Below are 21,495 nucleotides of genomic sequence, written 5' to 3'. Positions count from 1 at the left end.
TTGAAACTTTTGCTTAAGTTTACATGTATTAGTTTGTGGTAAGATTGGTTTATGGGGAACCACTAGTGGTAGGTCAATGATAATTGGTATGCAGTTGTATTGACATTGGCACATCTCATTTCTATGGAGGTTATTTTACCCCGACCCTCAGTCATGGTTCATTGACTTTGAATATTTGCAAAACTTGCATGTTATTATAATAGTGTTGATATTTCAGTTTCAACATTTGCATTATCGAAATTACAAAAAAGCGAGACATATCTCTGTGATAACAGTTTATTAACATCTATTTAGAAATTGAATGTTTTTTTTGTGTAAATAAGTTCATTGGTGTGTAAAAGCGTTGACCGAAGTAAATTTTGTATGAAGCTATTATGTAATAGTATTTACTATTGTATCATGTTTGCAATAGTATTTACTATTGCATAATACAGATAAAGAAATAAGTCATACATATGAATTTTTGATGGCATTGAAAAAAGTACCAATGGATTGAAGAATAATGACATTTATACAGTGCAACAATAATCTCTTAACATAATCATGAATCATGCTTATAAAATATTAATGTATTGTATTATAATATGAATTTGTCCCTATTGTATATATGTTGACGTCCAAATGACTGTCAAATGAACTCGCACGGAATACCTCTGTAGTTTTTATACAGGCGAGTGAGCAAAACCATATTGTTCATTTAAAACCATTGAACATATTTTTGTGTTGAAACCGTTATAACTAATATCAAATACACCAAATACATATTGATAGTATTTTATACCAATATTGGCGTTATTGTTTGTCATTATCTTGAAATCTTAGATAGGTTAAGAGACACAAAAAATATTAACAAACCATGTTGAGCAATAGAGTAAATAAAGAGGTTGACATCATCAACCGACTACTTATTATGGTTATTGTCCTTAAATGGCTTTACAATGTTGTTCCCCACAAAGTATAGATCAATCAAATGGTTTATATTTTTCGTTACTTTTTTGCGCTAGTTACATATGTAGCGATCTTTCAATATTTCTCATTGACACTCACATCACATCTCCTTTTATATGCATCAATAAATTATTATTTACTACTTGAGCCTGTAAAAATAAAATCGAAGCATAATTTCTGAAATCTCTATTGTCATAGAGTTTTTTTTTAAATGGATTTTAAATGATTAACTCATGGTCTGAATTTTATTTATACAGTGAATACATTCCGTAAGATAGACACTATACGTCACCCAAAATATTGAGTGACATTGCAGCTACATTTACAGACTGTGCTTCCATGCTTTGATATATTGCATAATACATATAAAGAAATAAGTTCTAACTATGAATACTTGATGGTATTGAAAAACGTTCTAATGGATTGAAGAATAATGACATTTTTAGTGCAACAATAATCTCATAACACAATCATGAATCATGCGTATTACAAAATGTATTCTTCTAAGTATACATTTGTTAGTTCCCCCATCTGATAGTTGTTGACGTCAAAATGACTGTCAAATGAACTCGCACGGAATACCTCTGTAGTTTTATACATGCGAGTAAGCAAAACCATATTATAAAAATAAATCATCTGTTATTATAACTCTTATTCTTTAACTGTTTTTTCCATTTTCAGTTATATCCTAAAAACATATTCTGTGTGGAAAGCGTTATAATTAATGTCATATACACCAAATACATCCTTTATAACAACCAATATCATTAAATACACAATTTAAAACAAATCACTGGTACTCCATATATATCAGTCGCATGTAAAAGGATAAAAACAAATTAATGTTACCAATCCGACGTCATTAAGAACGTTCTGAACTATATCACGGTATATTATAGTAAGCTGTTTCCTATCATAAAATAAAGATAATCCTAATTTGTTTTTGCCTGGGTTGCAGCGTAATAGCCTTGTTATCCACACAGCTGTTTACTTTTTCTGGTTTCTTTAACTTTTATTGTCATTTTTCATTTTTTATCTAATTTCTCCCTTCATGTGTAATAAAGAAGCCAATGTCTTTAAAGTAGCTTTGTATCGTAATCTGTAATTCCAAATAGTATGTGATGACGAAAACAGTGTTAAAAAGTGTTTGTTCAGTGTGGGGACACTTTACAGTGCGATCAAAGTTTAGCACTCCATTTTGAAATTAAAATGATTTTATGGACTATAATCTATTTGATTGTTTTATACAGTGAAGCGCTGTCAGCTTACAGACTTAAGAAACCCAAAGTGCCAAAAGGTATGTTTACATTTGAATTTGACATTTAGGGCACCGATCATTCAACTTTTGTTTGGAGACTTTTTTTATTCAATAAATAGTATGATTCGTAATTCCTAGCGAATTAAACATAAACGTTTAAAACTATTAAAAAAAAAATTGCGTGGAAAATCAGCGACAAAATTAAGTACACAATGAGCTTCTAATTTTTTGTTTGTTCCTGCATTTATGCTTGTATTATACTCAGAGCTAAAAATGTGTTGTCTCGAGTAAAGAAAGACGCCCTTATCGCATGGAAGATGAATGGTATGTGTTTAAGTACCAGACAAAAGACACAGTTATATTCCTGCAATATAATATCTGTTGGGAAAATTTTAGCCAATCATATTAAGGTTTTGATAATTCTCGGCGATTACTTATCTGGAAATCAATTATACTAAATCTATCTGTTTCCGTTTGTGAATTTGCGGGTGTATATTTGTATTTTTCGTGACTTGAATATTCCTAATATTTTTGAGATTTGAAATGTCAGCAGTGGTCTCATTGATAATCAAGTGTTCGGTTCTTCTTCGAAACCTTAACATTTTACGAGGAACGATTAACGTGTTATGCTAACTGTCAATACTAAGTTTATTGTGCCATTTTAACGACACGAAAGTCGAGAAGCCCTAGATTTATGAGCATCGTTACAAGGATAACGGACATATATAGGTATTAAAGGTTTGTTTAGAAAAGAGTGACATTATTATGTTATGAAGGACATGTTCATCTGCAAATAGCTGTAATTACCAAATAAAAGTACATAGAATGTATTTATTGGATATAATACGGAAAATGTCGAAAATGCTTCCGTGTATTAAAAAAAAATGTGAAATCCGGTCGATTCATTAAATTGTGCTTCACAGCATTGTATTATAAACCTTTTTTTTTTTATTTCAGCGGATTGTATATTCCATGGACATAAGCACAAAGAAACCTGGACAGACCCTCTACTACCCTGTAAACAGTTCAAATGTGTCAATGGACTCGTGCAAACAAATTATATAGGTTTGTTATAACATCCTTTTCTTATACTAACTAAGGTTACTTCACGAGAAACAGCACAACAAAGTAAGATGTAAAAGTTTGTGGAAACACATGTTAGTTTCAAATATAAAAAGAGGAAAATAGTAACCAAATCCTTATAACTGTTTTTATTTGTTATTCTCATCGGATTTTGTCTAATGTTTAGTCCGTTTCTGTGTGTGTTGCATTTTGATATTGTGTCGTTGTTCTCCTTTTTTATTGAATGCGTTTCCCTCAGTTTTAGTTTGTTACCCCGATTTTGTTTTTTGTCCATCGATTTACGAGTTTTGAACAGCGATATACTTCTGTTGCCTTTATTTATACATTTTTTATTCTAAAACTATTTAAACGAGAAAACTAACGGCCAGATTTGTGTAAAAAATGGAAGAAATACAAATATGAAAAAAATAAAACAAAATAACGATCAAAGATAAATTGTCTTACGTAGGGTGTATATACAAAGATCCCAATAATCCAGAAATAGAAAAATGTCACATGCCAGGAGAGAGGTGGAAAGAAGGCTGTTCCTCCAGAACGTGTACATACTTTGAAGATTACCGTAATGGGAGGAAAGTACATTTCTATGTTGTTGAAGGCCAAGCATGTAAGTACTGACAAATAGAGATGGCATATAATTAAACATACATATACTAGTATGTGATAATACATACTTTGAGTACGGTCTTTTTATTTTTCGAATAGATAATCATTTGCCCTTTTGTGGTAAGCACCTATGATTCATCTGGGATTTTTTTCTTTTTTAGGAGAGAGTGGGGAGGGTCATATCTTAATTTTGTCCACAAATTCACTGATTCAAAATTGTCATTATGCGTAACTGAAAGGATATATAACAAATAACTTCCATTAGAATTTTGGCTGTTCTAGTAGTTAAGAATCTCTACTTTATATATTTTTCAAAATGAAATACTTTGCCAATATTTATTGAAATTGAAATTCTGAGTCACCTTTAAGCATTGCCATTGCATTACATATTCGGAAATACACCATAAAATTACTTAAATTTAAGTACATATATAAATCCATAACAATGTGAATTGAAGTACAGATTGAAAGATTTTTAAAAATGGTCACGGAGAGAAATATATCACCGAATGATAATCTGGGTTCATCTTCTTTGACTACTATGGCAGTGATGTGTTGAGTAGTGTATTTGACTATACATATTTCAAGGATGAAAATACTCATGTAAAAGGATAAAAGAAGAAAAAAAGATCAATCTGTTCTTTGTAATTTTTCAGGGTGTTTATCACAGGAAGAAGAATGCAAAGCACCAGAGGAAGTCTGGGAGTATGACTGTGACCAGTATAAGTGTATAGAAGAAGATCAAATATATGTTAAAACAGCAAGGATAGAGAAAATAGGAAAAATACCTAGTAGGTCCATAATTACTAAATAAAGTGTAACCTCAAAGAAGGGGGAATAGCTAATTTCGCATGAGAAATAATAGCACCCTTAACGCATGAATTCACAACGGTCAAATCATCATAATGAATTTCGAAGGCATGTTAATAATTTATTTAGTTGTCTTTACTTATGACTTGTATAGCACGCCCACTTAAGCTCTTTGGTCGGGTTGTTATCTCGACTTCAGTAATAGATTAACTGAGCTGTATTTGGCTAACATTTTAGGAATTTTTGGTCGTCAATGCTCTTCAATTTCGTACCTTATTTGGCCTTTTTAGCATTTTTTTTATTCCAGTGACACTGATGAGTCTTTTGTAGACGAAGCGCACAACTGGCACATATATCACATCTATGATGAGTTTATTTACGACCACTGGGTCGATGCCACTGCTGTACGAGTTTTTATTCCCCGACGGTATCACCTGCTAAGTTGTCAACACTTCTGTGTTGACATGAATTATCATTGATATGGTCATAACTATAAATAAACTGTTTCCTAAACTTACAATGTTTGAAATACTAAGGATTTGTTTTGCCTTAGAAAATGAATGCCTTAGCTGTATTTGTCAAAACTTTTAGGATTTTTTTGTCCTTAATGCTCTTCATTTTCGTACTTTACTTGGCCTTTTTAACATTTGTTTTTATTCGAGCGTCACTGATGAGTCTTTTATAGACGAAACGCAAGTCTTGTGCCAATATAAAAATTCAGTCCTGGTTTCGATGATGAGTTTATTTGACACATTCCCTTTTTTCATTCTTAATTTTATTATCACTACTGTTTTGATTGCTTTTTTTTCTCAATATTTGCTCTTTAAAATTATATGTATAGCACATTCACTTGGTAGTAGTCGAATAATTGATCGATTAATTAATTGATATGTTAAACGTCCAGTGGAAAATTTTCAATCATATTTAGGTCGAGATAAAATTAACAAGGCATCTCATATGTAGAAGAAAAGAAGAAAATTTCGACTACTACTGGAAAAACAGAATATACTGGATATGAAAATATAAATAAAGTGACATCCTACGGCCCCCTCTGAGAGTTGTTACAAGGGTTCTTTTTAATTAATGCAGAAAAGACTGTCCGAGGATTAAGGGTTAGCATTCCGACGGGAATCTGGCTTCGTATTTATACACCCAGCAAAGACTAACCGATCAAGATCGTAATGGGATTAAATACCAAACAAAAAAAAGCAAAAACTGGTGACCACCTTATTACACTAACACTTGTTTCTGCAAAACAAAACACCAACGCATACTTATATATCTTTACATATGTTTTCTAGATTGTGAATGTTGCAAGTTCAATGGTAAATGTTACAAGAATGGTGCCTCATGGCCTGGTGGTAATTGTACAGAGCATTACTGTGACCTAGTTCCAGGAGACAATGGAGAAACACTGACCGCTATCACATCTGTACCAGGTAAAACATCTCATGAAGGTTATATGTCAATGGCTAAAGTTATGCAACCCTTCAGCAGAACAAACTAAACTTTTTTATATAGAGTTGAATAAGATGTAAATCATCATTCAAAATAAACAGAATACTAATGTCATACATTATATAAACGTAAACATTGGTATTTTAAGTATGTATTCGGCATAACTTTTAGGCATTTTTTGTCCTCAATGCTCTTTAACTTGGTACTTTATTTTGGCCTTTTAAACACTTTTTGATTCGAGCGTCACTGATGAGTCTTTTGTAGACGAAAAGCATGTCTGGCGTAAATATAAAATTTTGGTCCTGGTATCTATGATGAGTTTATTTGAAAGCAGGAGAAAAGTAAAAATGTTGATTACAATTTCAAGCAAAACCACACCGTTAAACCTCGAAACAAACCCCATATTAACCCGTGCGGCATACACACATGAATCATTGTGTTTTAGATTTCTATGCACCGAAAAGTATATAAGTTTTGGTTTTCCAATTTTTAATCATGACCGTACCCGATGTTCAGTACCCAAAATGCATTTGTCGTTGATATGGAATAAAATTAATGGTATAACAGTTTCTTGACAAATAAACTTAAAATGCACGTTTGAAACTGTAATACAGAATGTAATGGTAATACATAAATAAATAACATATATAATTCCAGGATGTACCTTTCAAGGAAAATGTTATAAGTTTGAGGAAACAGTCGTTCATAATTGTTTTATTCTTGAATGTACAACCACAGACAGGTTAAACGTGAAATGGGAGACTATTAAACAAGGTATGTCCATGTCTGCGAGTCTTGTATAAAAAGATGAATCCATATAAACAATTATAGAATAAAAATGCAGGTCCTTCTCCATCATGCAGAAAAAACCTTAATCAAAAATGCTGCTTGAAATTTGTTAACTTTTATCGATAAAAAAAACTCAAATGATATAACTGTAAAAAATGGAAAACAGGACGTAAATCACAAATATTTAGCATGTCTTAATTATAGTTTCATGTAGCTCGAGCTTTAAGCAGCACTTTTAGATTTTTAGTCGGAAATGATACCATCTTGCAAAATACAATATGCATATAATTCACAAACAAAAGCTATTATATATAGAAGTGATTCTAACGAAGATTTGTTAATGTAACATACACTTTGGATAATAAATATATTACCACACAACTTTACTCTTACAGCATGTCCCGTTGGTAATAGATGTGTCAATATGTATGACACATGGAGAAATGAATCTAACTGTATGGAATATTATTGTAATGGCAATGCTACAACAATATCTCAACAATATGGTAAGTTAGCTGATTTTGTCTTTACAGTTGTTCCAATGAAAAGAATATGTTGTATAGATACAATGCTTCAACATTGATTCTTGAAAAAAAAATCATAAGCCTGGAGGACTATGGTTTAAACACAATTGTAAACAAGCCAGTATTTTTATTCATGTTTATAATGGCCATTGTTATATTATAGTTTGTTTCTGTGTGTGTTACATTTCAATGTTGTGGTTTTGTTGTGTCGTAGTTCTCCTCTTATATTTAATGCGTTTCCCTCAGTTTTAGTTTGTAACCCGGATTATTTTTTTTCTCTATATCGATTTATGAATTTCGAACAGCAGTATACTACTGTTGCCTTTATATAGAACATGACTGGAGTATTTCATATTCTTTTTATCTATCTCACCTTGTTAAAATATTTACGGGATGGTGCAGACACTAAATATAGAAGGCATATCAACATGACAAATTTCAAGTATTTTGTTAAAGCAGGACTGTAATACCTTTCGTTTCATTTCTCAATAAAGAGTTGGAATTAATGTAATGCTGTTTGTTGTACGGAACTTCGAAAATACACTCTGTTACAACACCACACAGTGCACTGAAAATGTACACGAACTTTACTTTCTCAATGTTTATCATATCAAAATTGCACGAAAAAAAATGACAAGAAAAGAGCATGATTTCTCTCCAATAATTACCACTTTGTCAATTAGAAATCCTGAACAGTAATTACTGGATTTCCAAGTAAAGATGCCTGGTGATATGTTTGGCTTAACACATGCCATGGCAAAAAACAAGACCAAAATTAGTACACAACAGTACACAATACACAACATAAAATTTAAAAAAAAAAACCGCTGAAAGATTTCAATAATTATGTGTTGTAACCGAGTTTGACTTGAGTCGACTAATCTAAATAAAATTCATTATTTTACATGACTTTTGTATATCTCTTTTTAGGTTGTATAGTTGGTGGCAACAAATGTGTCCCTTATGAAGGTTACTACTGTGATGACCACTGTTACTACAGGCAATGTTATCAAGAGGGTAATCAAGAAGTGAGAGAGGTTGTACGAGGCGGTAAGTCTTAATACATTTGAAATCCATCATCCTACAAATGACATCTCAGGTTAATCTTACATAAAAATAACATTGTTACTATGACTAAATAAAATCCATCTTTCTTAATATACTATTTTAACAACTTGGTTATATTGCACTCGTCATTGTAGAAATCAAATTGAATTTATCAGTTCTGAGTTCAGGTTTGGACATATTTCATATACCGTACCAATTAAATACTGTTGTCTGTTGATGATACACATGATGATAAAATGATCAGATAGTATTATACTGTACCAGATTTCCGACTGTAAAATGGACCATTTGAAGGTCTAAAAAATGAATTTTGATTCATGGAGATTTCCTATACATATATTCAAAGAACAAGTAACCATTTTTGTAGTTCTAATTGTTGTTTTTTTTAAATTTCAGGATGTAAAGGACTTAGTGGGAAATGTTATGTCTATGGAGAGATAGGATTTTCAAAAGAAATAAATGGTGAAACTTTTGTCAATTGTACTTGCGTACAGAGAGGAAGAACAGGATCTGTAGCAGTATGTTCGGGTTCCAGTTCATCTGGTAACCAGACGTATTATTTAGAAGACTCGGGTAATGGACACACATATGTTAGACAAGATATGAACACGGATAACTCTAATTATGCAAATTCTGTAGAGACTAACATGTACAGTACTACACCGTATTACGATATGACAGGTAGCAAACTTGATTATGAAAACGAGAATGACAGAGATTTTACAAATTACAAAAATACAAAGATTCCACCAGAACATGGAGACCTGCATGAACCATACCACATTCCTGTCTTACAGTTGGATGATGGAGCTACAACAGACAAAGACTCAGCCCAAACAGGAAACCAGGACTATTCTGACAAAAATCTTCAGAATGTACATATTCTAGGTGTAAATGACATACCTCATTATGACCAAGATAACGGACTGTTTACTGGTTTTGACGGAACAGGAGGATACGACGAAGGTACCGAATCTTTTAGAACTAAAGAAATAGAGAATGGCGGAGCGTATGGAGATCCTGGAATACTTGGAGAAAACAGCGGGGAAAATGCTGGTACATATGAGGATGATAATGATCAAACAAATTTCCCGAATCATGTATGAAAACAGAATATCAAAAATAAATTTTAAGAGAATCAGTTGACATTTATTCGTTAGTCTGATGTTAATCTTCACTTGATGTTATATGTGTTCCTTGTCACAAATATCAATATTTCCACATACTTATAGTTTTCAGGGAAGTGGGATTGAAGGCGTCCTGACCTTAGATGGATTTGGCTGTTTTGTAGGTCCGTTTTGGTCTTACAGCTCTTAACGTGTTTTGGTATATAAATCCTTGGCTCAAATATTCGTTTTTTGGCCGATCATGATGAAAGTAAATCCAGTTTTGGGCGCATTAAATTCATAAAGTGTTATTTTCATTTTTTATCATATATCTTAGTCCGTTTCTTTCAGAAATAACTGGTACCAGTATAATATAAGCGATCACATCTATGTCACATGACCATATTATGTTTTAGCATTAAACACTTTGATTAAGCCAGGACTTACACATGTATCACAAATTGAACTATAGGAATATCGCTATATTTGTTGTAGATTGCATTTATTGCGTCATAATTTGATTTCTCAAATTTTTCGTAATTTTTGTTTAAAATTTTCACCAAACAGTATTTTTGTTTACAAAATGAACACTTTAACGTACGGTTTCCTCTATTTTTCCAATTCACTCAAAGTTAAAAGTATGTATTTTAAGATGTGGACTTTTAGATGTTTTTGCCTCGAGCATCAATATAAAGACATTAATTTTCGGAATGCGCATCTAGTAAAATTGGTACCGTTATTGTATTGTATTGTACGAAATAAAACAACAACAACATAAAAAAACACACTAAATAAGCTTCCACACATGCGACTGTACAGTTTGGAAATCTCTGTGTTCAGAGATAGTTTATCATGATGAACTGTATTTTATTATGAATTACTTGTTTAACAAAACCCTCGAGATGGCGTAACATTAGTACCACATTCTAACCAAACTATATTAGTATAACAGAAAAAAAACATAGCTAAACGCTTCAAGTATTAGTTTTTTCTCTTTAAAATCATGCTAACTTGCAAACTAGTAATGATTTTTATTACTGAAACGGTCATCTTGAACTGAACAACTCTTAAAGTCTAAATTATCGGCCGCTGCAATTCCATCTATATATAATTCAAATAGAAACGTCAGGAAAAGTAACAGTTCAAGAATAAAATCATAAAATTTTGAATTTTGGTACCGTCTTTTTCATTTTGAAAATCAGTAAAGCTGGCACCGTCCCTATTGTTAAAGCAAATCGCGATCGATTTCAATTAAGAAGCAATGATTCCCAAACAGTTCAATTGAGTTAGTTTACAGTTACACACCGAGGTTTAAATGAAAATGCTTATATAACCGTCTGTTATAAATGCTATTAACTAACATGCATGTACCAAGTCAGGAATATGATAGTTATAATCCTTTTGTTTGATGTGTTTTAGCTTTTGATTTTGCCGTATTTTTGTTATTTTACATTTAGCATACCAATTTTGTGTTAAAAATCACTTTTTAAACAAACTTTTAGTGAGTGCTTGCATCTCGTAAATTCAAGTGCACTTGCTATTAAAGATGCTATCGAAACTAGGAGGTCTGCTTCATATCATAGTCTTTCCCCCGGTATTCACAAAAATATTTCAACTAGAAATTATGATAAACGTAACGATTTTAACTTTTCAATTGTCAAATTTACATATTTCTCTGTCCACTCGTAAGACGTTTGAATCCCCCAATCAATACGTAATGCTCGTGCATGTTTATACCATACAAACTTCGTTGACTGGAGTTTGCTTCTTACGCAAAAACTGTTCCAACATTGTTAATGAGGAAGAACGAATGCAATTGACACCTCGTAATTTTTATGTAACGATCACGAATTCGTTGAGAACTAGCGACAGATATGTCTAGTTTTTACATACTATTTGACTTTGCAAAGGAGCGAGAGAGAAAAAATACACGAGAAATTGGCCATACCACTTTACACTGAATGCAATTTAGAGTTATATTCGGAGACGAAATCAAATATAAATATTATCGCATAAAACAGTAAAACAAAAGCTTAAATATCTTTTTTTGCAGCGATGTGTAGACTTATCAAAAATAAAATCTTATAACATATGTGGCTTATGAAATTGAAGACAGGAAAAAATCAATTACAAAAAAGTACGAACTCCGAGGAAAATTTTGAACGGAAAGTCCCGGACAGCATGTCAGTTGAGAAAATTGTTATAACAATTTGAATCATGCGCGCTAGTTACACAGGAATAGTTAATGAGAATGTTGACAAAATATATACGATTGGGCCCAGAGTAAGGTTTCAAAATACTGATAAAACAGTATAAATAAATCAAGAACATATTTGTTTAACATCTAAGCATTCCATGCAAATCTTTACACAACATGATATTGCACTTAGTTCCTATTCCAATTAATGATTTATCACAGAAATTCGTGTTAGTCCGTTTGTTTTATAAAACAATCTTCAGTTAAATCTTAAAAACAGCAATTAAATTTTGTTTATCATGTTGACAGAAAAATGAATTGAGTATTAAAAATCTTTTAAAAACTTTGGAAACCCTCTTTGTATGAGATAAGAGTTGTTTAACCTTTTAACTACTTCCTAGTTTAATTATTTATGATCTTATTATGTAACATGTCAATAGACTTTCGATGTTTATTCAATGAATAACTGTAATAATTTGTTTTCTGATTTATATGAAGAGATTTAAACAAAGTGTGGCGCACACCGCAGATTCTTTAAAAGTGTGCATCACATTTTTGATGTTTTTGATGTAAATGATAGATTTTATATTTTACTAATAAGACTTTAAATAAAGGCAACAGTAGTATCCCGCTGTTCGAAAGTCATAAATCGATTGAGAGAAAACAAATTTTGGTAACAAACTTAAACTGAGGGAAACACATCAACTATAAGAGGTAAACAACGAAACAACAGAAACACTGAAGTGCAACAACAAAAAAACAAGCGATAACTCGACACACAAAGAAACGAACTATAAGATAAATAAAGGCAACAAAGTAGTATACCGCTGTTCGAAATTCATAAATCGATTGAGAAAAAAACAAATCCTGGTTACCAACTTAAACTAAAGGGACTGCCACTTTCCTGATTTGGTACAGGACATTTAACGAAAAGATGGTGGTTTGAACCAGGCTTTATGGTTTTAAACTATCCTTTTCGCTAAATTTATTCATGGAATCTTCTTAGCCCCCCAACGTTAACAACTTTCATTAGTACATGTTGTGGCAACATTTTGTAAAAAAAACCACCCCGTATAATAAAAAGTAAAAGAAAATAAGACACAAGTTATTAAATTAGAAATGTAAGGTTTTATCAAAGTGATGTATGCAAAATATTTACAAAAAAAAAAAACCACTTTATTTAAGTACACGATTTTGAACGAATGGCAAAATCGACATTTTATAAGATGCCAATTGTGATGTTTCCTTTTATTGCAATGTAGTTAAGTATTTATTCCACGCGGTTAATTCGAATGATTAAGGAATAACCACAATCTAAGCTTGTTCCAAACGTTCTCAAGTTCTTTTTCGTTGTCTTTCGGCCATGCAATAAGGGCAAGGTCCTTCCATAAAACAGCTAATTCGTGGGGAATATCCTCCATATGTATTCCTTTGGTAATGACAATAATCTTTTGTAAATTCTGTGAGAAGTGATGATATTTTGCCCGCTCGACTGCATATTGTCCCCATATATCATTCTTAAAGGAAGACGTCACAAGAAATATGACATGTCTGCTTTGTTCAATGCAGTCAGCAAAGGTGTCGGCTATAGGCCTCCCTACTGGAAAATCTCTATGTTCTATGCACATTGTCAAACCCCATTTTCTCTCTAACTCAGGCATCAGTATATACTTTATCCATGACAGATCACTTTCAGGATAATACACGAAAACATCATACTTGAATTTTACATCGATACCCTTTTCTAGAGTGTGTCTAAAACGTTTGTAAAAATAAAATGAAATTCGCCATCTAAAACTGTATATAAGTGTAAAAGGAAAGAAAATAGCAATAAATGTTACAATAAGACCTACCCCTGCTTTAAGCCACAAACCGTTGTTACAACCAGCAAAAAGTTCATTAAAATGCGAAGCAGCAATTCTTGTGTTAGTTACTGTTGAATTGTGTAAAAGACAGTTGTAACCATTACGATCGAATGTGAAATTGGTTCTATTCATTTTATGAAGCCATCGGATGAAGTCGTAGTTCTTACAATCGCAAACAAATGCGTTGTTGTCCAAATGAAGCTTAAAAACTCCATGTTTTGCATACAAAACATCGAATAACTCTTGAAATGTACTATTGATATTGGTAAGAAGGTTTTTACTCAAATCGAGTTCTTTGAGATTTGGTATCCTTGTTACAGCAAGCGGAACTGCCCTGAAAAGGTTGTTTGACAAATTCAAGTTGGTCAGTCTAGTCATATTTTCAAATATGTCAGGAGGCAATTTCCACAAAAAGTTATCTGAAATATCTAGTTTTTCAGTTCCTGATACAAACGTAAAAATGTTTTTCTGTTTTTTGATTGTTATATACAAACGTGTGCTCCTCATTACAAGTATTTTAAGTTTAAATAACGGGTACAGTTGTATTTTATCGAAAACTACTCTGGAATCGACTCCAGTTACATCAAGATACTCTATCAAAGAACCATTTGATATGGTTGCCTGATCAACAGTTACACAGAAAGACACATCAAACCGATCTATACTCGCATTCGGTGGTATTTTCCATAAGACTGGTTGCCCGCTGTGTAAAACATGGCTCATATGCACTACTTTTATTGAAGAGGGTAATTTTATTACTCGTTCTTCGGTGATATTAGTCAGATTTGTCACTGCAATATGTGGATAATTGATAAAACTCAAAGGTATATACGAGTACTCGAATTTCGTAAGGTTTTGAGCTTTATTGAAAAACTGTTTGATATTTTCAAGCCGATGTGCATGAAATAATGAAAATCGATTTTCAGATAGTGAAATATTCAAAAGACATTCAGGCCGATTGAATGTAAGAAGTGAACCATTTTCAAAATCTACTATGTTGTTTTTAGAGATATCAAGAATTTCTACACAAATTGTTTGTATATATTTCACCATTTCCTTCGTAATATTTACTTCAAAGCTGTATGCACTGTGGTTTGTAATCGATTCATCATTCACGTGATGAAAGTTTATCATTTCCATTGTTCGATGTAAAAGAGGTTTGAGAAGCTGGAAGGCTTGGATTGGATGCACATAAGTATCCGACAAATCTAGCACTTTGAGATTTGGGAAAGGTTTTCGGGTGTTGACATCTATTCATATGCAAATATTCAATACTCCAGTTAAAATTTATGAATGTTGAATTGTGCAATACCTCTACTTTACAATTATCGAATTCCAAAACCTTAAGTTTATCCATCTTCTTGAACCCTTCTCCAAAAACAGGTATTGGTCCAAGATCAATAGCAAGAATTTCTAAGTTTACAAGTACGCCAAGTGCTTTATCCGGATTATAAGTCGGCAGTTTTGCATTATTTGAAAAGTTCATGTTCCTACTGATATCAAGTAATGATATATTAGCTATAAAGCTAAATAAGATCGGTGTATATGCTAGACAGTCCAGATTGTTACAAGACATCATAAGTGTCTTTAATGATGTTAATCCAACGAAAGCGTTAGATTCCAAGCTTTCTAATTTATTGCTGTTATTTCAATTAATACTTTTAAATTACTGAAAGCATCATTTTCAATCTTCCGTATTTTGTTATGGTCAAGAATTAGAATGTTGATATCGTCAGATAGATTCTTCGGTACTTGTGTCAAGTTCTCATATGAACAATTTGTAACGTTAGATCCATATGGATTTGTTTTCCTTGTGCATTGGTTCTTAGTTGCAATTATAGAAATCAAACAAACATTTGAAACAAATGGCAAAATACTTCTTTTGTACATCACATAACTGTGATAATAAAGTCTTAAATGTCAGTAAAAATATTGTTTAAACGTTCCAATGAGCAATAGTGAATTCTTTTAACACATTTCTTTATAATTTATAGTACCTGTCTGTAATATACGATAACGATGTTTGCATTAACTAGATTTACGGTACCCTTTATGTGCATTCAAATTTTTCATATGAAGGAAAATCAAACAGTGCACACAGTTCTCAAGGCCAACTACTAGTACTATCATATCATTGCAATACAAAAATCTTTAGGTTATTAGTATTTGGGAAATAACGAATCCATACAATTATTTCCTTCTGCAGTAATCTAAATACGTATTGAGGCGATCATACTCATATCTTTTGACTTTGCTACTTTTTGTAATAAAAACAAAACAGTTATAAGTGCTAAAGAAACTTTTATATTCAGTTTTAGAGATTTATTTAAAATGACGACTCTACCATCTTCCTATCGAATTTGCCTGTAGTATCATGTACATATATCAAATTCTTTTTTTGAATATTTTGAATTGATAAACGAAAGGAAAACAGTGTTAACATATCGCGTTTATTTTTATTACAAATAAATGCTTTATTAATTGTTGTTTATTGAAGGTTCCGCGGCAAATATTCCATGTATATTTGGAACAATAACTAGGTCCGACATACGCGTATGGTCGGGGTAATTAACACTATGTTACAGTTTACTTTTCATGATACTTCTAAACTCTTCATATGTTATGACCGTTCATTAGAAAGACGCTATCAGATACTAGGTAATTTTATTATTATATTATAATAAAAAGATTAGCTAAATAAAAATAAGAAAAGAGGGATGAAAGATACAAGAAGGACAGTCAAACTCATAAATCGAAAATAAACTGACAACGCCATGGCTAAAAATGAAAAAGACAAACAGACAAACAGAAAACAATAGTACACATGACACAATATATATAAACTAAAGAATAAGCAACACGAACCCCATCAAAAACTAGGGATGATCTCAGGTGCTTCGGAAGGGTAAGCAGATCCTGCTCCACATGTGACACCCGTCGTGTTGCTTATGTGATAACAAATCCGGCAAATAGTCTAATTCGGTAGGTCACATTCATGAAAGGGAGGGGATTGTTGTTACGACGTAAGGAACATATCCGATATCATTTGTGAAACGGTTATTCCATAACGGTAAACCAACTCGTGATGGCGTCCGTAAAATTTACGAAGAGATGATTTCAACCTCACCATTTTGAACTCTTGGTTTAATAGCTTTCTTGTGAGCAGCAACCCTCTATCAAGAAAATTATGATGATAGGAAATGCAAGCACGGGAATATCGTATCAATTGGGAGATATATACCCCGTATGCAGGTGCTGCTGGAATGTTGCTTCTTAGAAATGGAAAGTTCACAACTGGAAAGCTGAAATCATCTCTTTTGTCGTAAAGTTTTGTTTTCAACCTATCCTCATTGTCAATTTCTAGATGCAAGTCAAGATATGAGGCCGACTTAACTGTATCTGTAGTATCCTTTATCTCTAGTACGATGGGATAGATGCGTTCAACATAGTCACCAAATTTTGAATTATTTAGTAAAAGTTATTAGTAAAAGTTTCACATTTAATTTTACTTACTTGTCAAAACTATAAGAAATATATTTTATACCGATGGTGATTACCGATTTGTTTTTACGAGTGAATGGCAATATTTCGACTTGAAAAAAATAACTTCCAAAAATTTGTTAATGAACTGTTACACAAGAAGTCACTGGGATGTAACATAGTTTATTTAAGTTGTGTATCGCAGTCAGTTTACAATATTTGATATCACGAGCTTCTTAAAAGAAACACCGTATACATATTGGAATGGCCATGGACATCGGTATCACTAAACGCAGCTGAAAAAAGGCTAGCTTTTCACTCGCAAACACAATGTGTAAATGAAAAGGATCGTGCACAACCAAGACTTGCAAATGCAAAAAAAACTATGATACCGTATGGAAGTAAATGTCATCCCAAGACTACATGTAAGAATGCAATTAGCGACGATAACTAACTATGGCAACAATATTTAATTTGTACGTAGTCTGTAAATCATATAAATACATGTGTAACCATCATTGTTTTTTTTTAGATTAAAGTGTTTGTATTATTGAAACGTTTTTAATGCATATTTGAAATTAAAAACCTATATGGTCCAAATACTCATATGGTCTGGCCCGTTAATAACCAAACGAGTATATACTCATATGGTCCGACCATACGCGTACAGTATGATATACTCATATGGTCCGGAACATACACATATAGATAGATTGAATCAGAATGGAGTGGTAATTTCCACCTTAAAATTAGTTATTATATTTTTGAATAACCAATTTTTGATGGTGTTCGTGTTGCTAAATCTTTTATTCTAGTGTTTTGAATTATAGTTCAAGCAGAAATGATTTTTGGCAACGTCATATTTGATATCACCGAATGTAACATATAATAAAAATATCAAAGTAATAATTGTTTCAGAACACAAGTCATCAAATAAACAAATAATTTTCCCGTTTATATCCCTGTCATGTCTGTTTACTGCATCAACGGTTACAATTGATAAGGATTGATTTTTTTACTTATATTTTTCCTTATGTTAAAAATCGCATAAATTAAAATGTTTGCTTAGATAACAATTCTCATCCGTAGGTCTCTGATAACTCTAAAATTTGACCGCCTAGTTTGTTTTGTAATAACATTCTCAAGTGTCAATAGTTTGATCACAGGCTACATGCAGAGTTCGTATTTAAAACCATGTCCAAAACTTTGTTTCATAAATTGAAGCAATATTCAAAATATAATTTTCTATTTCTTAAGAAATTTTACTATTCACCTCTAAACGCTAATTTCGTCTGAAAATATTAAACGGGATAACAACGCTATAATTAAACATACACAAGTTTTCATTGCAGATCAGTATACAATGTTACAAGTGCTTTATTGATTAAAACCGAATTTTATAATGATCATGTGACATGCAGATGTTGCACATCATTATATTATAAATGGTTGACGCATCAATAAAGTTGTGACAATACACACAAAAAAAAAAAAATGAATTTTCAAATTTGGTTGTTTTCGTAAAATTATGATATTCAATTGTATGGGGACAATATTTTTAATTCCCATTTTACATTCAGAAAACACACGAAGCTTAAAATACAGTCTACAATAGTCTGCAGTAGAAATGGAATTTAAAACTGATTTTCATTAAAATTTCGGCAATGCACTAAAAGAAATCATAATCCTTGTATTCAGAAAAATTGAAAACGGCGTACAAATAAAATTAACGGTACCAATTTTGCTGCACCAGATGCGCATTTCCACAGTACATGTCTCTTCAGTGATGCTCGTGGTCAAAATATTTGAAATCCAAAGCTTAAATAAAAGATGTAGAGCTATAATCCAAAAGTGTTCCCTCGCTAATGTATTCAACTAAACTAACTGCATCTGAAATAAGGATACGGCAAATGCAGTTAGGCCTGATTCAGGGCTTTAAATAATTTATTAACTGACAGCGAGTTTTTTTAACTGAACTTTACATAGATAATTATTTTTTTTAAATTTGAACTCAGCCGCTTTTAATCATTAAATGCTACAATTAAACAATGATTTAAGCTCATCATAAGACATTCGACTACCGTAGTTTACTAGTAATTTAAGTTGAACTAGTCCTCATCGACTTTCAACTAAATCTCTAATCTCTCTTTTTATTGGAAAGAAGCAATGATAGAACAAAACACAATCGAAAAAAAAATCTGATATTTGTAGTGATCTCACATGTTCATCGAATGTGCAGCGTTTTTATTACAGTTAACCTATCATCAGAAATATTATCATGTACTTAAAAGTGATCAACTGATTCAAGCACTCTAACAAATATGTGACATTTAAATAATTCAATCACTCTAATGTCTTGATCAATATTTTAATACTTGCAAAACATTCGATAAGAAGGAAATAAAATTAATATATAACCTGGCTCTTGTAACTGAATTCAAGGAGAGATAAAGTACCCAGTAAGTGAATCAAGACAAGACATACCAAAACGATTATTGTTGATAAACATCTTGCACAATGCCCAATTTGTTATATTTAAAGCTTGTGCGAGCAAGATATATAGTTTATGGCAGCTTGTTCAGATTTCTGCGAAGATTTGTGTGAATGATTTTAAGATATAAATTAAGGCAACAATAGTTTGGCAATATTCAAACCTAGTAAATCGAGAAGAAAGACACAAAGCAAGGTAAAACAAATTAAAAACTGACGAAACTACAGTCAAAATGTTTATATAATACAAAAGTGCACATACCTTCAAATTATTCCAAGATGTCAATGAACGCCTTGTAAATTTTTTTCAATTTAACTAGACTTGATGAATAAATCCCATAAACTCGGACAGACACTGTTTTTACGATAATGTTTATAGTTGGTTGGAAGATATAATTGGAAATATCAAAGAAATGCTAAATACTTTTGAGATTACGGATACGGATAAACCAAAATGAATATTAGGAAGAAATGTCTGTACCTAGTCAGGAATATGACAGTTGTTATCCATTCGTGTGATGTGTTAAAGCGTTTAATTTAGCCATTTGATTAGGGACTTTTCTTTTTGAATTTTCCTCGGAGTTCAGGTTGTTTGTGAATTTACTATTGTCTATGCATTTTGCAGGCAGTACAAGATGATAAACAACAGAACTCCTCTGAATCTAATTAGCATCCACGCAGGCTGCTATACAAAATTTTGTCTAAATACATGGAGTTCACGAGAAAGTATAAATAAAGGCAACAGTAGTATTCCGCTGTTCTAAACTCATAAGTCGATAGAGAGAAAATCAAATTCTGGAAACAAGCTAAAACTAAAACGCATCAAATATAATACTAAGTGCAATGACGCATCATTCAAATGTTAAAACTGCTGCACCTATTTATTGTATATACACAACAGCTTCACCAAATTGTGTTTTTGTTCTTCAGTGCATAATTCCAATTCATTGTCTAAGAGTTACCTTGATTAGTTTCAGGCATATTCGAAAGTCAAAAATGGCAGAATTTGAGAATATTTTCCAGATTTATTCTTGTTCCTTTTTATTTCAAATTATGGCTATGTTTTCAAAATCTATTGTCACTCAACGTTTACTTTAAAACATATGTTTTAGATGAAGCATACTGAAGTAGTAGGATAAGGTTTTTTTTCTATCCCTTTAATCATTTCTATACAAGAAATTTGATGATATTGAAAAACGCATCTTTGTGGTGCAATATGCCTTTGATTGTGTATAATGTGTGTCACTAGTTTAAACATATTTATATATGGTGGATTGGGAAACAAGATATTGCAACTTATAGTAATCCCTTTAAACTTTGCGGGTGCGAGTGCTGCCTTGTAGCGGCATTAGCCTGGACTTTTTTCGAAATCTATAAGGGTGTCTTTTACGTGCAAGAGATATGGATCTCTCTTACATAGGTCAGCCATTTATCGTTCCCTTCCGACGGACTATCAGCATTTCTAAAGACCATACTCGCAAAATGTGTCATGGCAGAGCCAAAAATTCAGTCCCTTAAATTTTCTCCACGGAGTGAAGATCGAAACCAAGAACCTTTGTGTTAGTAGTCCGATGCATTAACCACAAAACCAAGGCTATGTGTCCCTATTTAATGCAAGATGCAGAGATTTGAATGGATACCGTCACCACAGTATGCAATATTGAGTGGAAATTGGTATATTACGTCAATACGGGACTAAAGATGTGGGTTGTACGTAATGTCATATGATTACAGAATTATTCAAGAGTACGTCCAGTGAATTTGATTATTGCGGAATGTTCATGTTGCAACTTGAATAGATTAGCATGCGATATAG

General features: G+C 32.0%; 1 protein-coding gene and 1 pseudogene across 1 annotated transcript; one reads left to right on the top strand and one right to left on the bottom strand.

Moving 5' to 3' along the window:
* Window positions 1-3,851: 3,851 nt before the first annotated feature.
* Window positions 3,852-9,647, top strand: LOC143081046 (uncharacterized). The gene is made up of 7 exons (XM_076257280.1): window positions 3,852-3,897; window positions 4,549-4,683; window positions 6,004-6,141; window positions 6,818-6,934; window positions 7,345-7,455; window positions 8,404-8,523; window positions 8,938-9,647. Exons 1-7 carry the CDS (start codon window positions 3,852-3,854, stop codon window positions 9,645-9,647), a joined length of 1,377 nt encoding a protein of 458 aa, XP_076113395.1.
* A 3,407-nt stretch (window positions 9,648-13,054) lies between these two features.
* On the bottom strand, window positions 13,055-15,599 carry LOC143078364 (toll-like receptor 4; annotated as a pseudogene).
* Between the last annotated feature and the right edge of the window lie 5,896 nt (window positions 15,600-21,495).

Source organism: Mytilus galloprovincialis, chromosome 6, assembly GCF_965363235.1.
Source record: "Mytilus galloprovincialis chromosome 6, xbMytGall1.hap1.1, whole genome shotgun sequence".
NCBI lineage: Eukaryota > Metazoa > Mollusca > Bivalvia > Mytilida > Mytilidae > Mytilus > Mytilus galloprovincialis.
The sequence above is the reverse complement of the archived record's forward strand: the minus strand, read 5'-3'. Positions and strand labels throughout refer to the sequence as shown.

Excerpts from the sequence above, each read along its gene's own strand:
- LOC143081046 (XM_076257280.1), top strand. The coding sequence starts at position 3,852 with ATGGGAGGAAAGTACATTTCTATGTTGTTGAAGGCCAAGCATGTAA. Across the intron at positions 4,684-6,003 it reads GAAAATAGGAAAAATACCTA|ATTGTGAATGTTGCAAGTTC; the intron begins GTAGGTCCATAA and ends TATGTTTTCTAG. Across the intron at positions 8,524-8,937 it reads GAGAGAGGTTGTACGAGGCG|GATGTAAAGGACTTAGTGGG; the intron begins GTAAGTCTTAAT and ends TTTAAATTTCAG.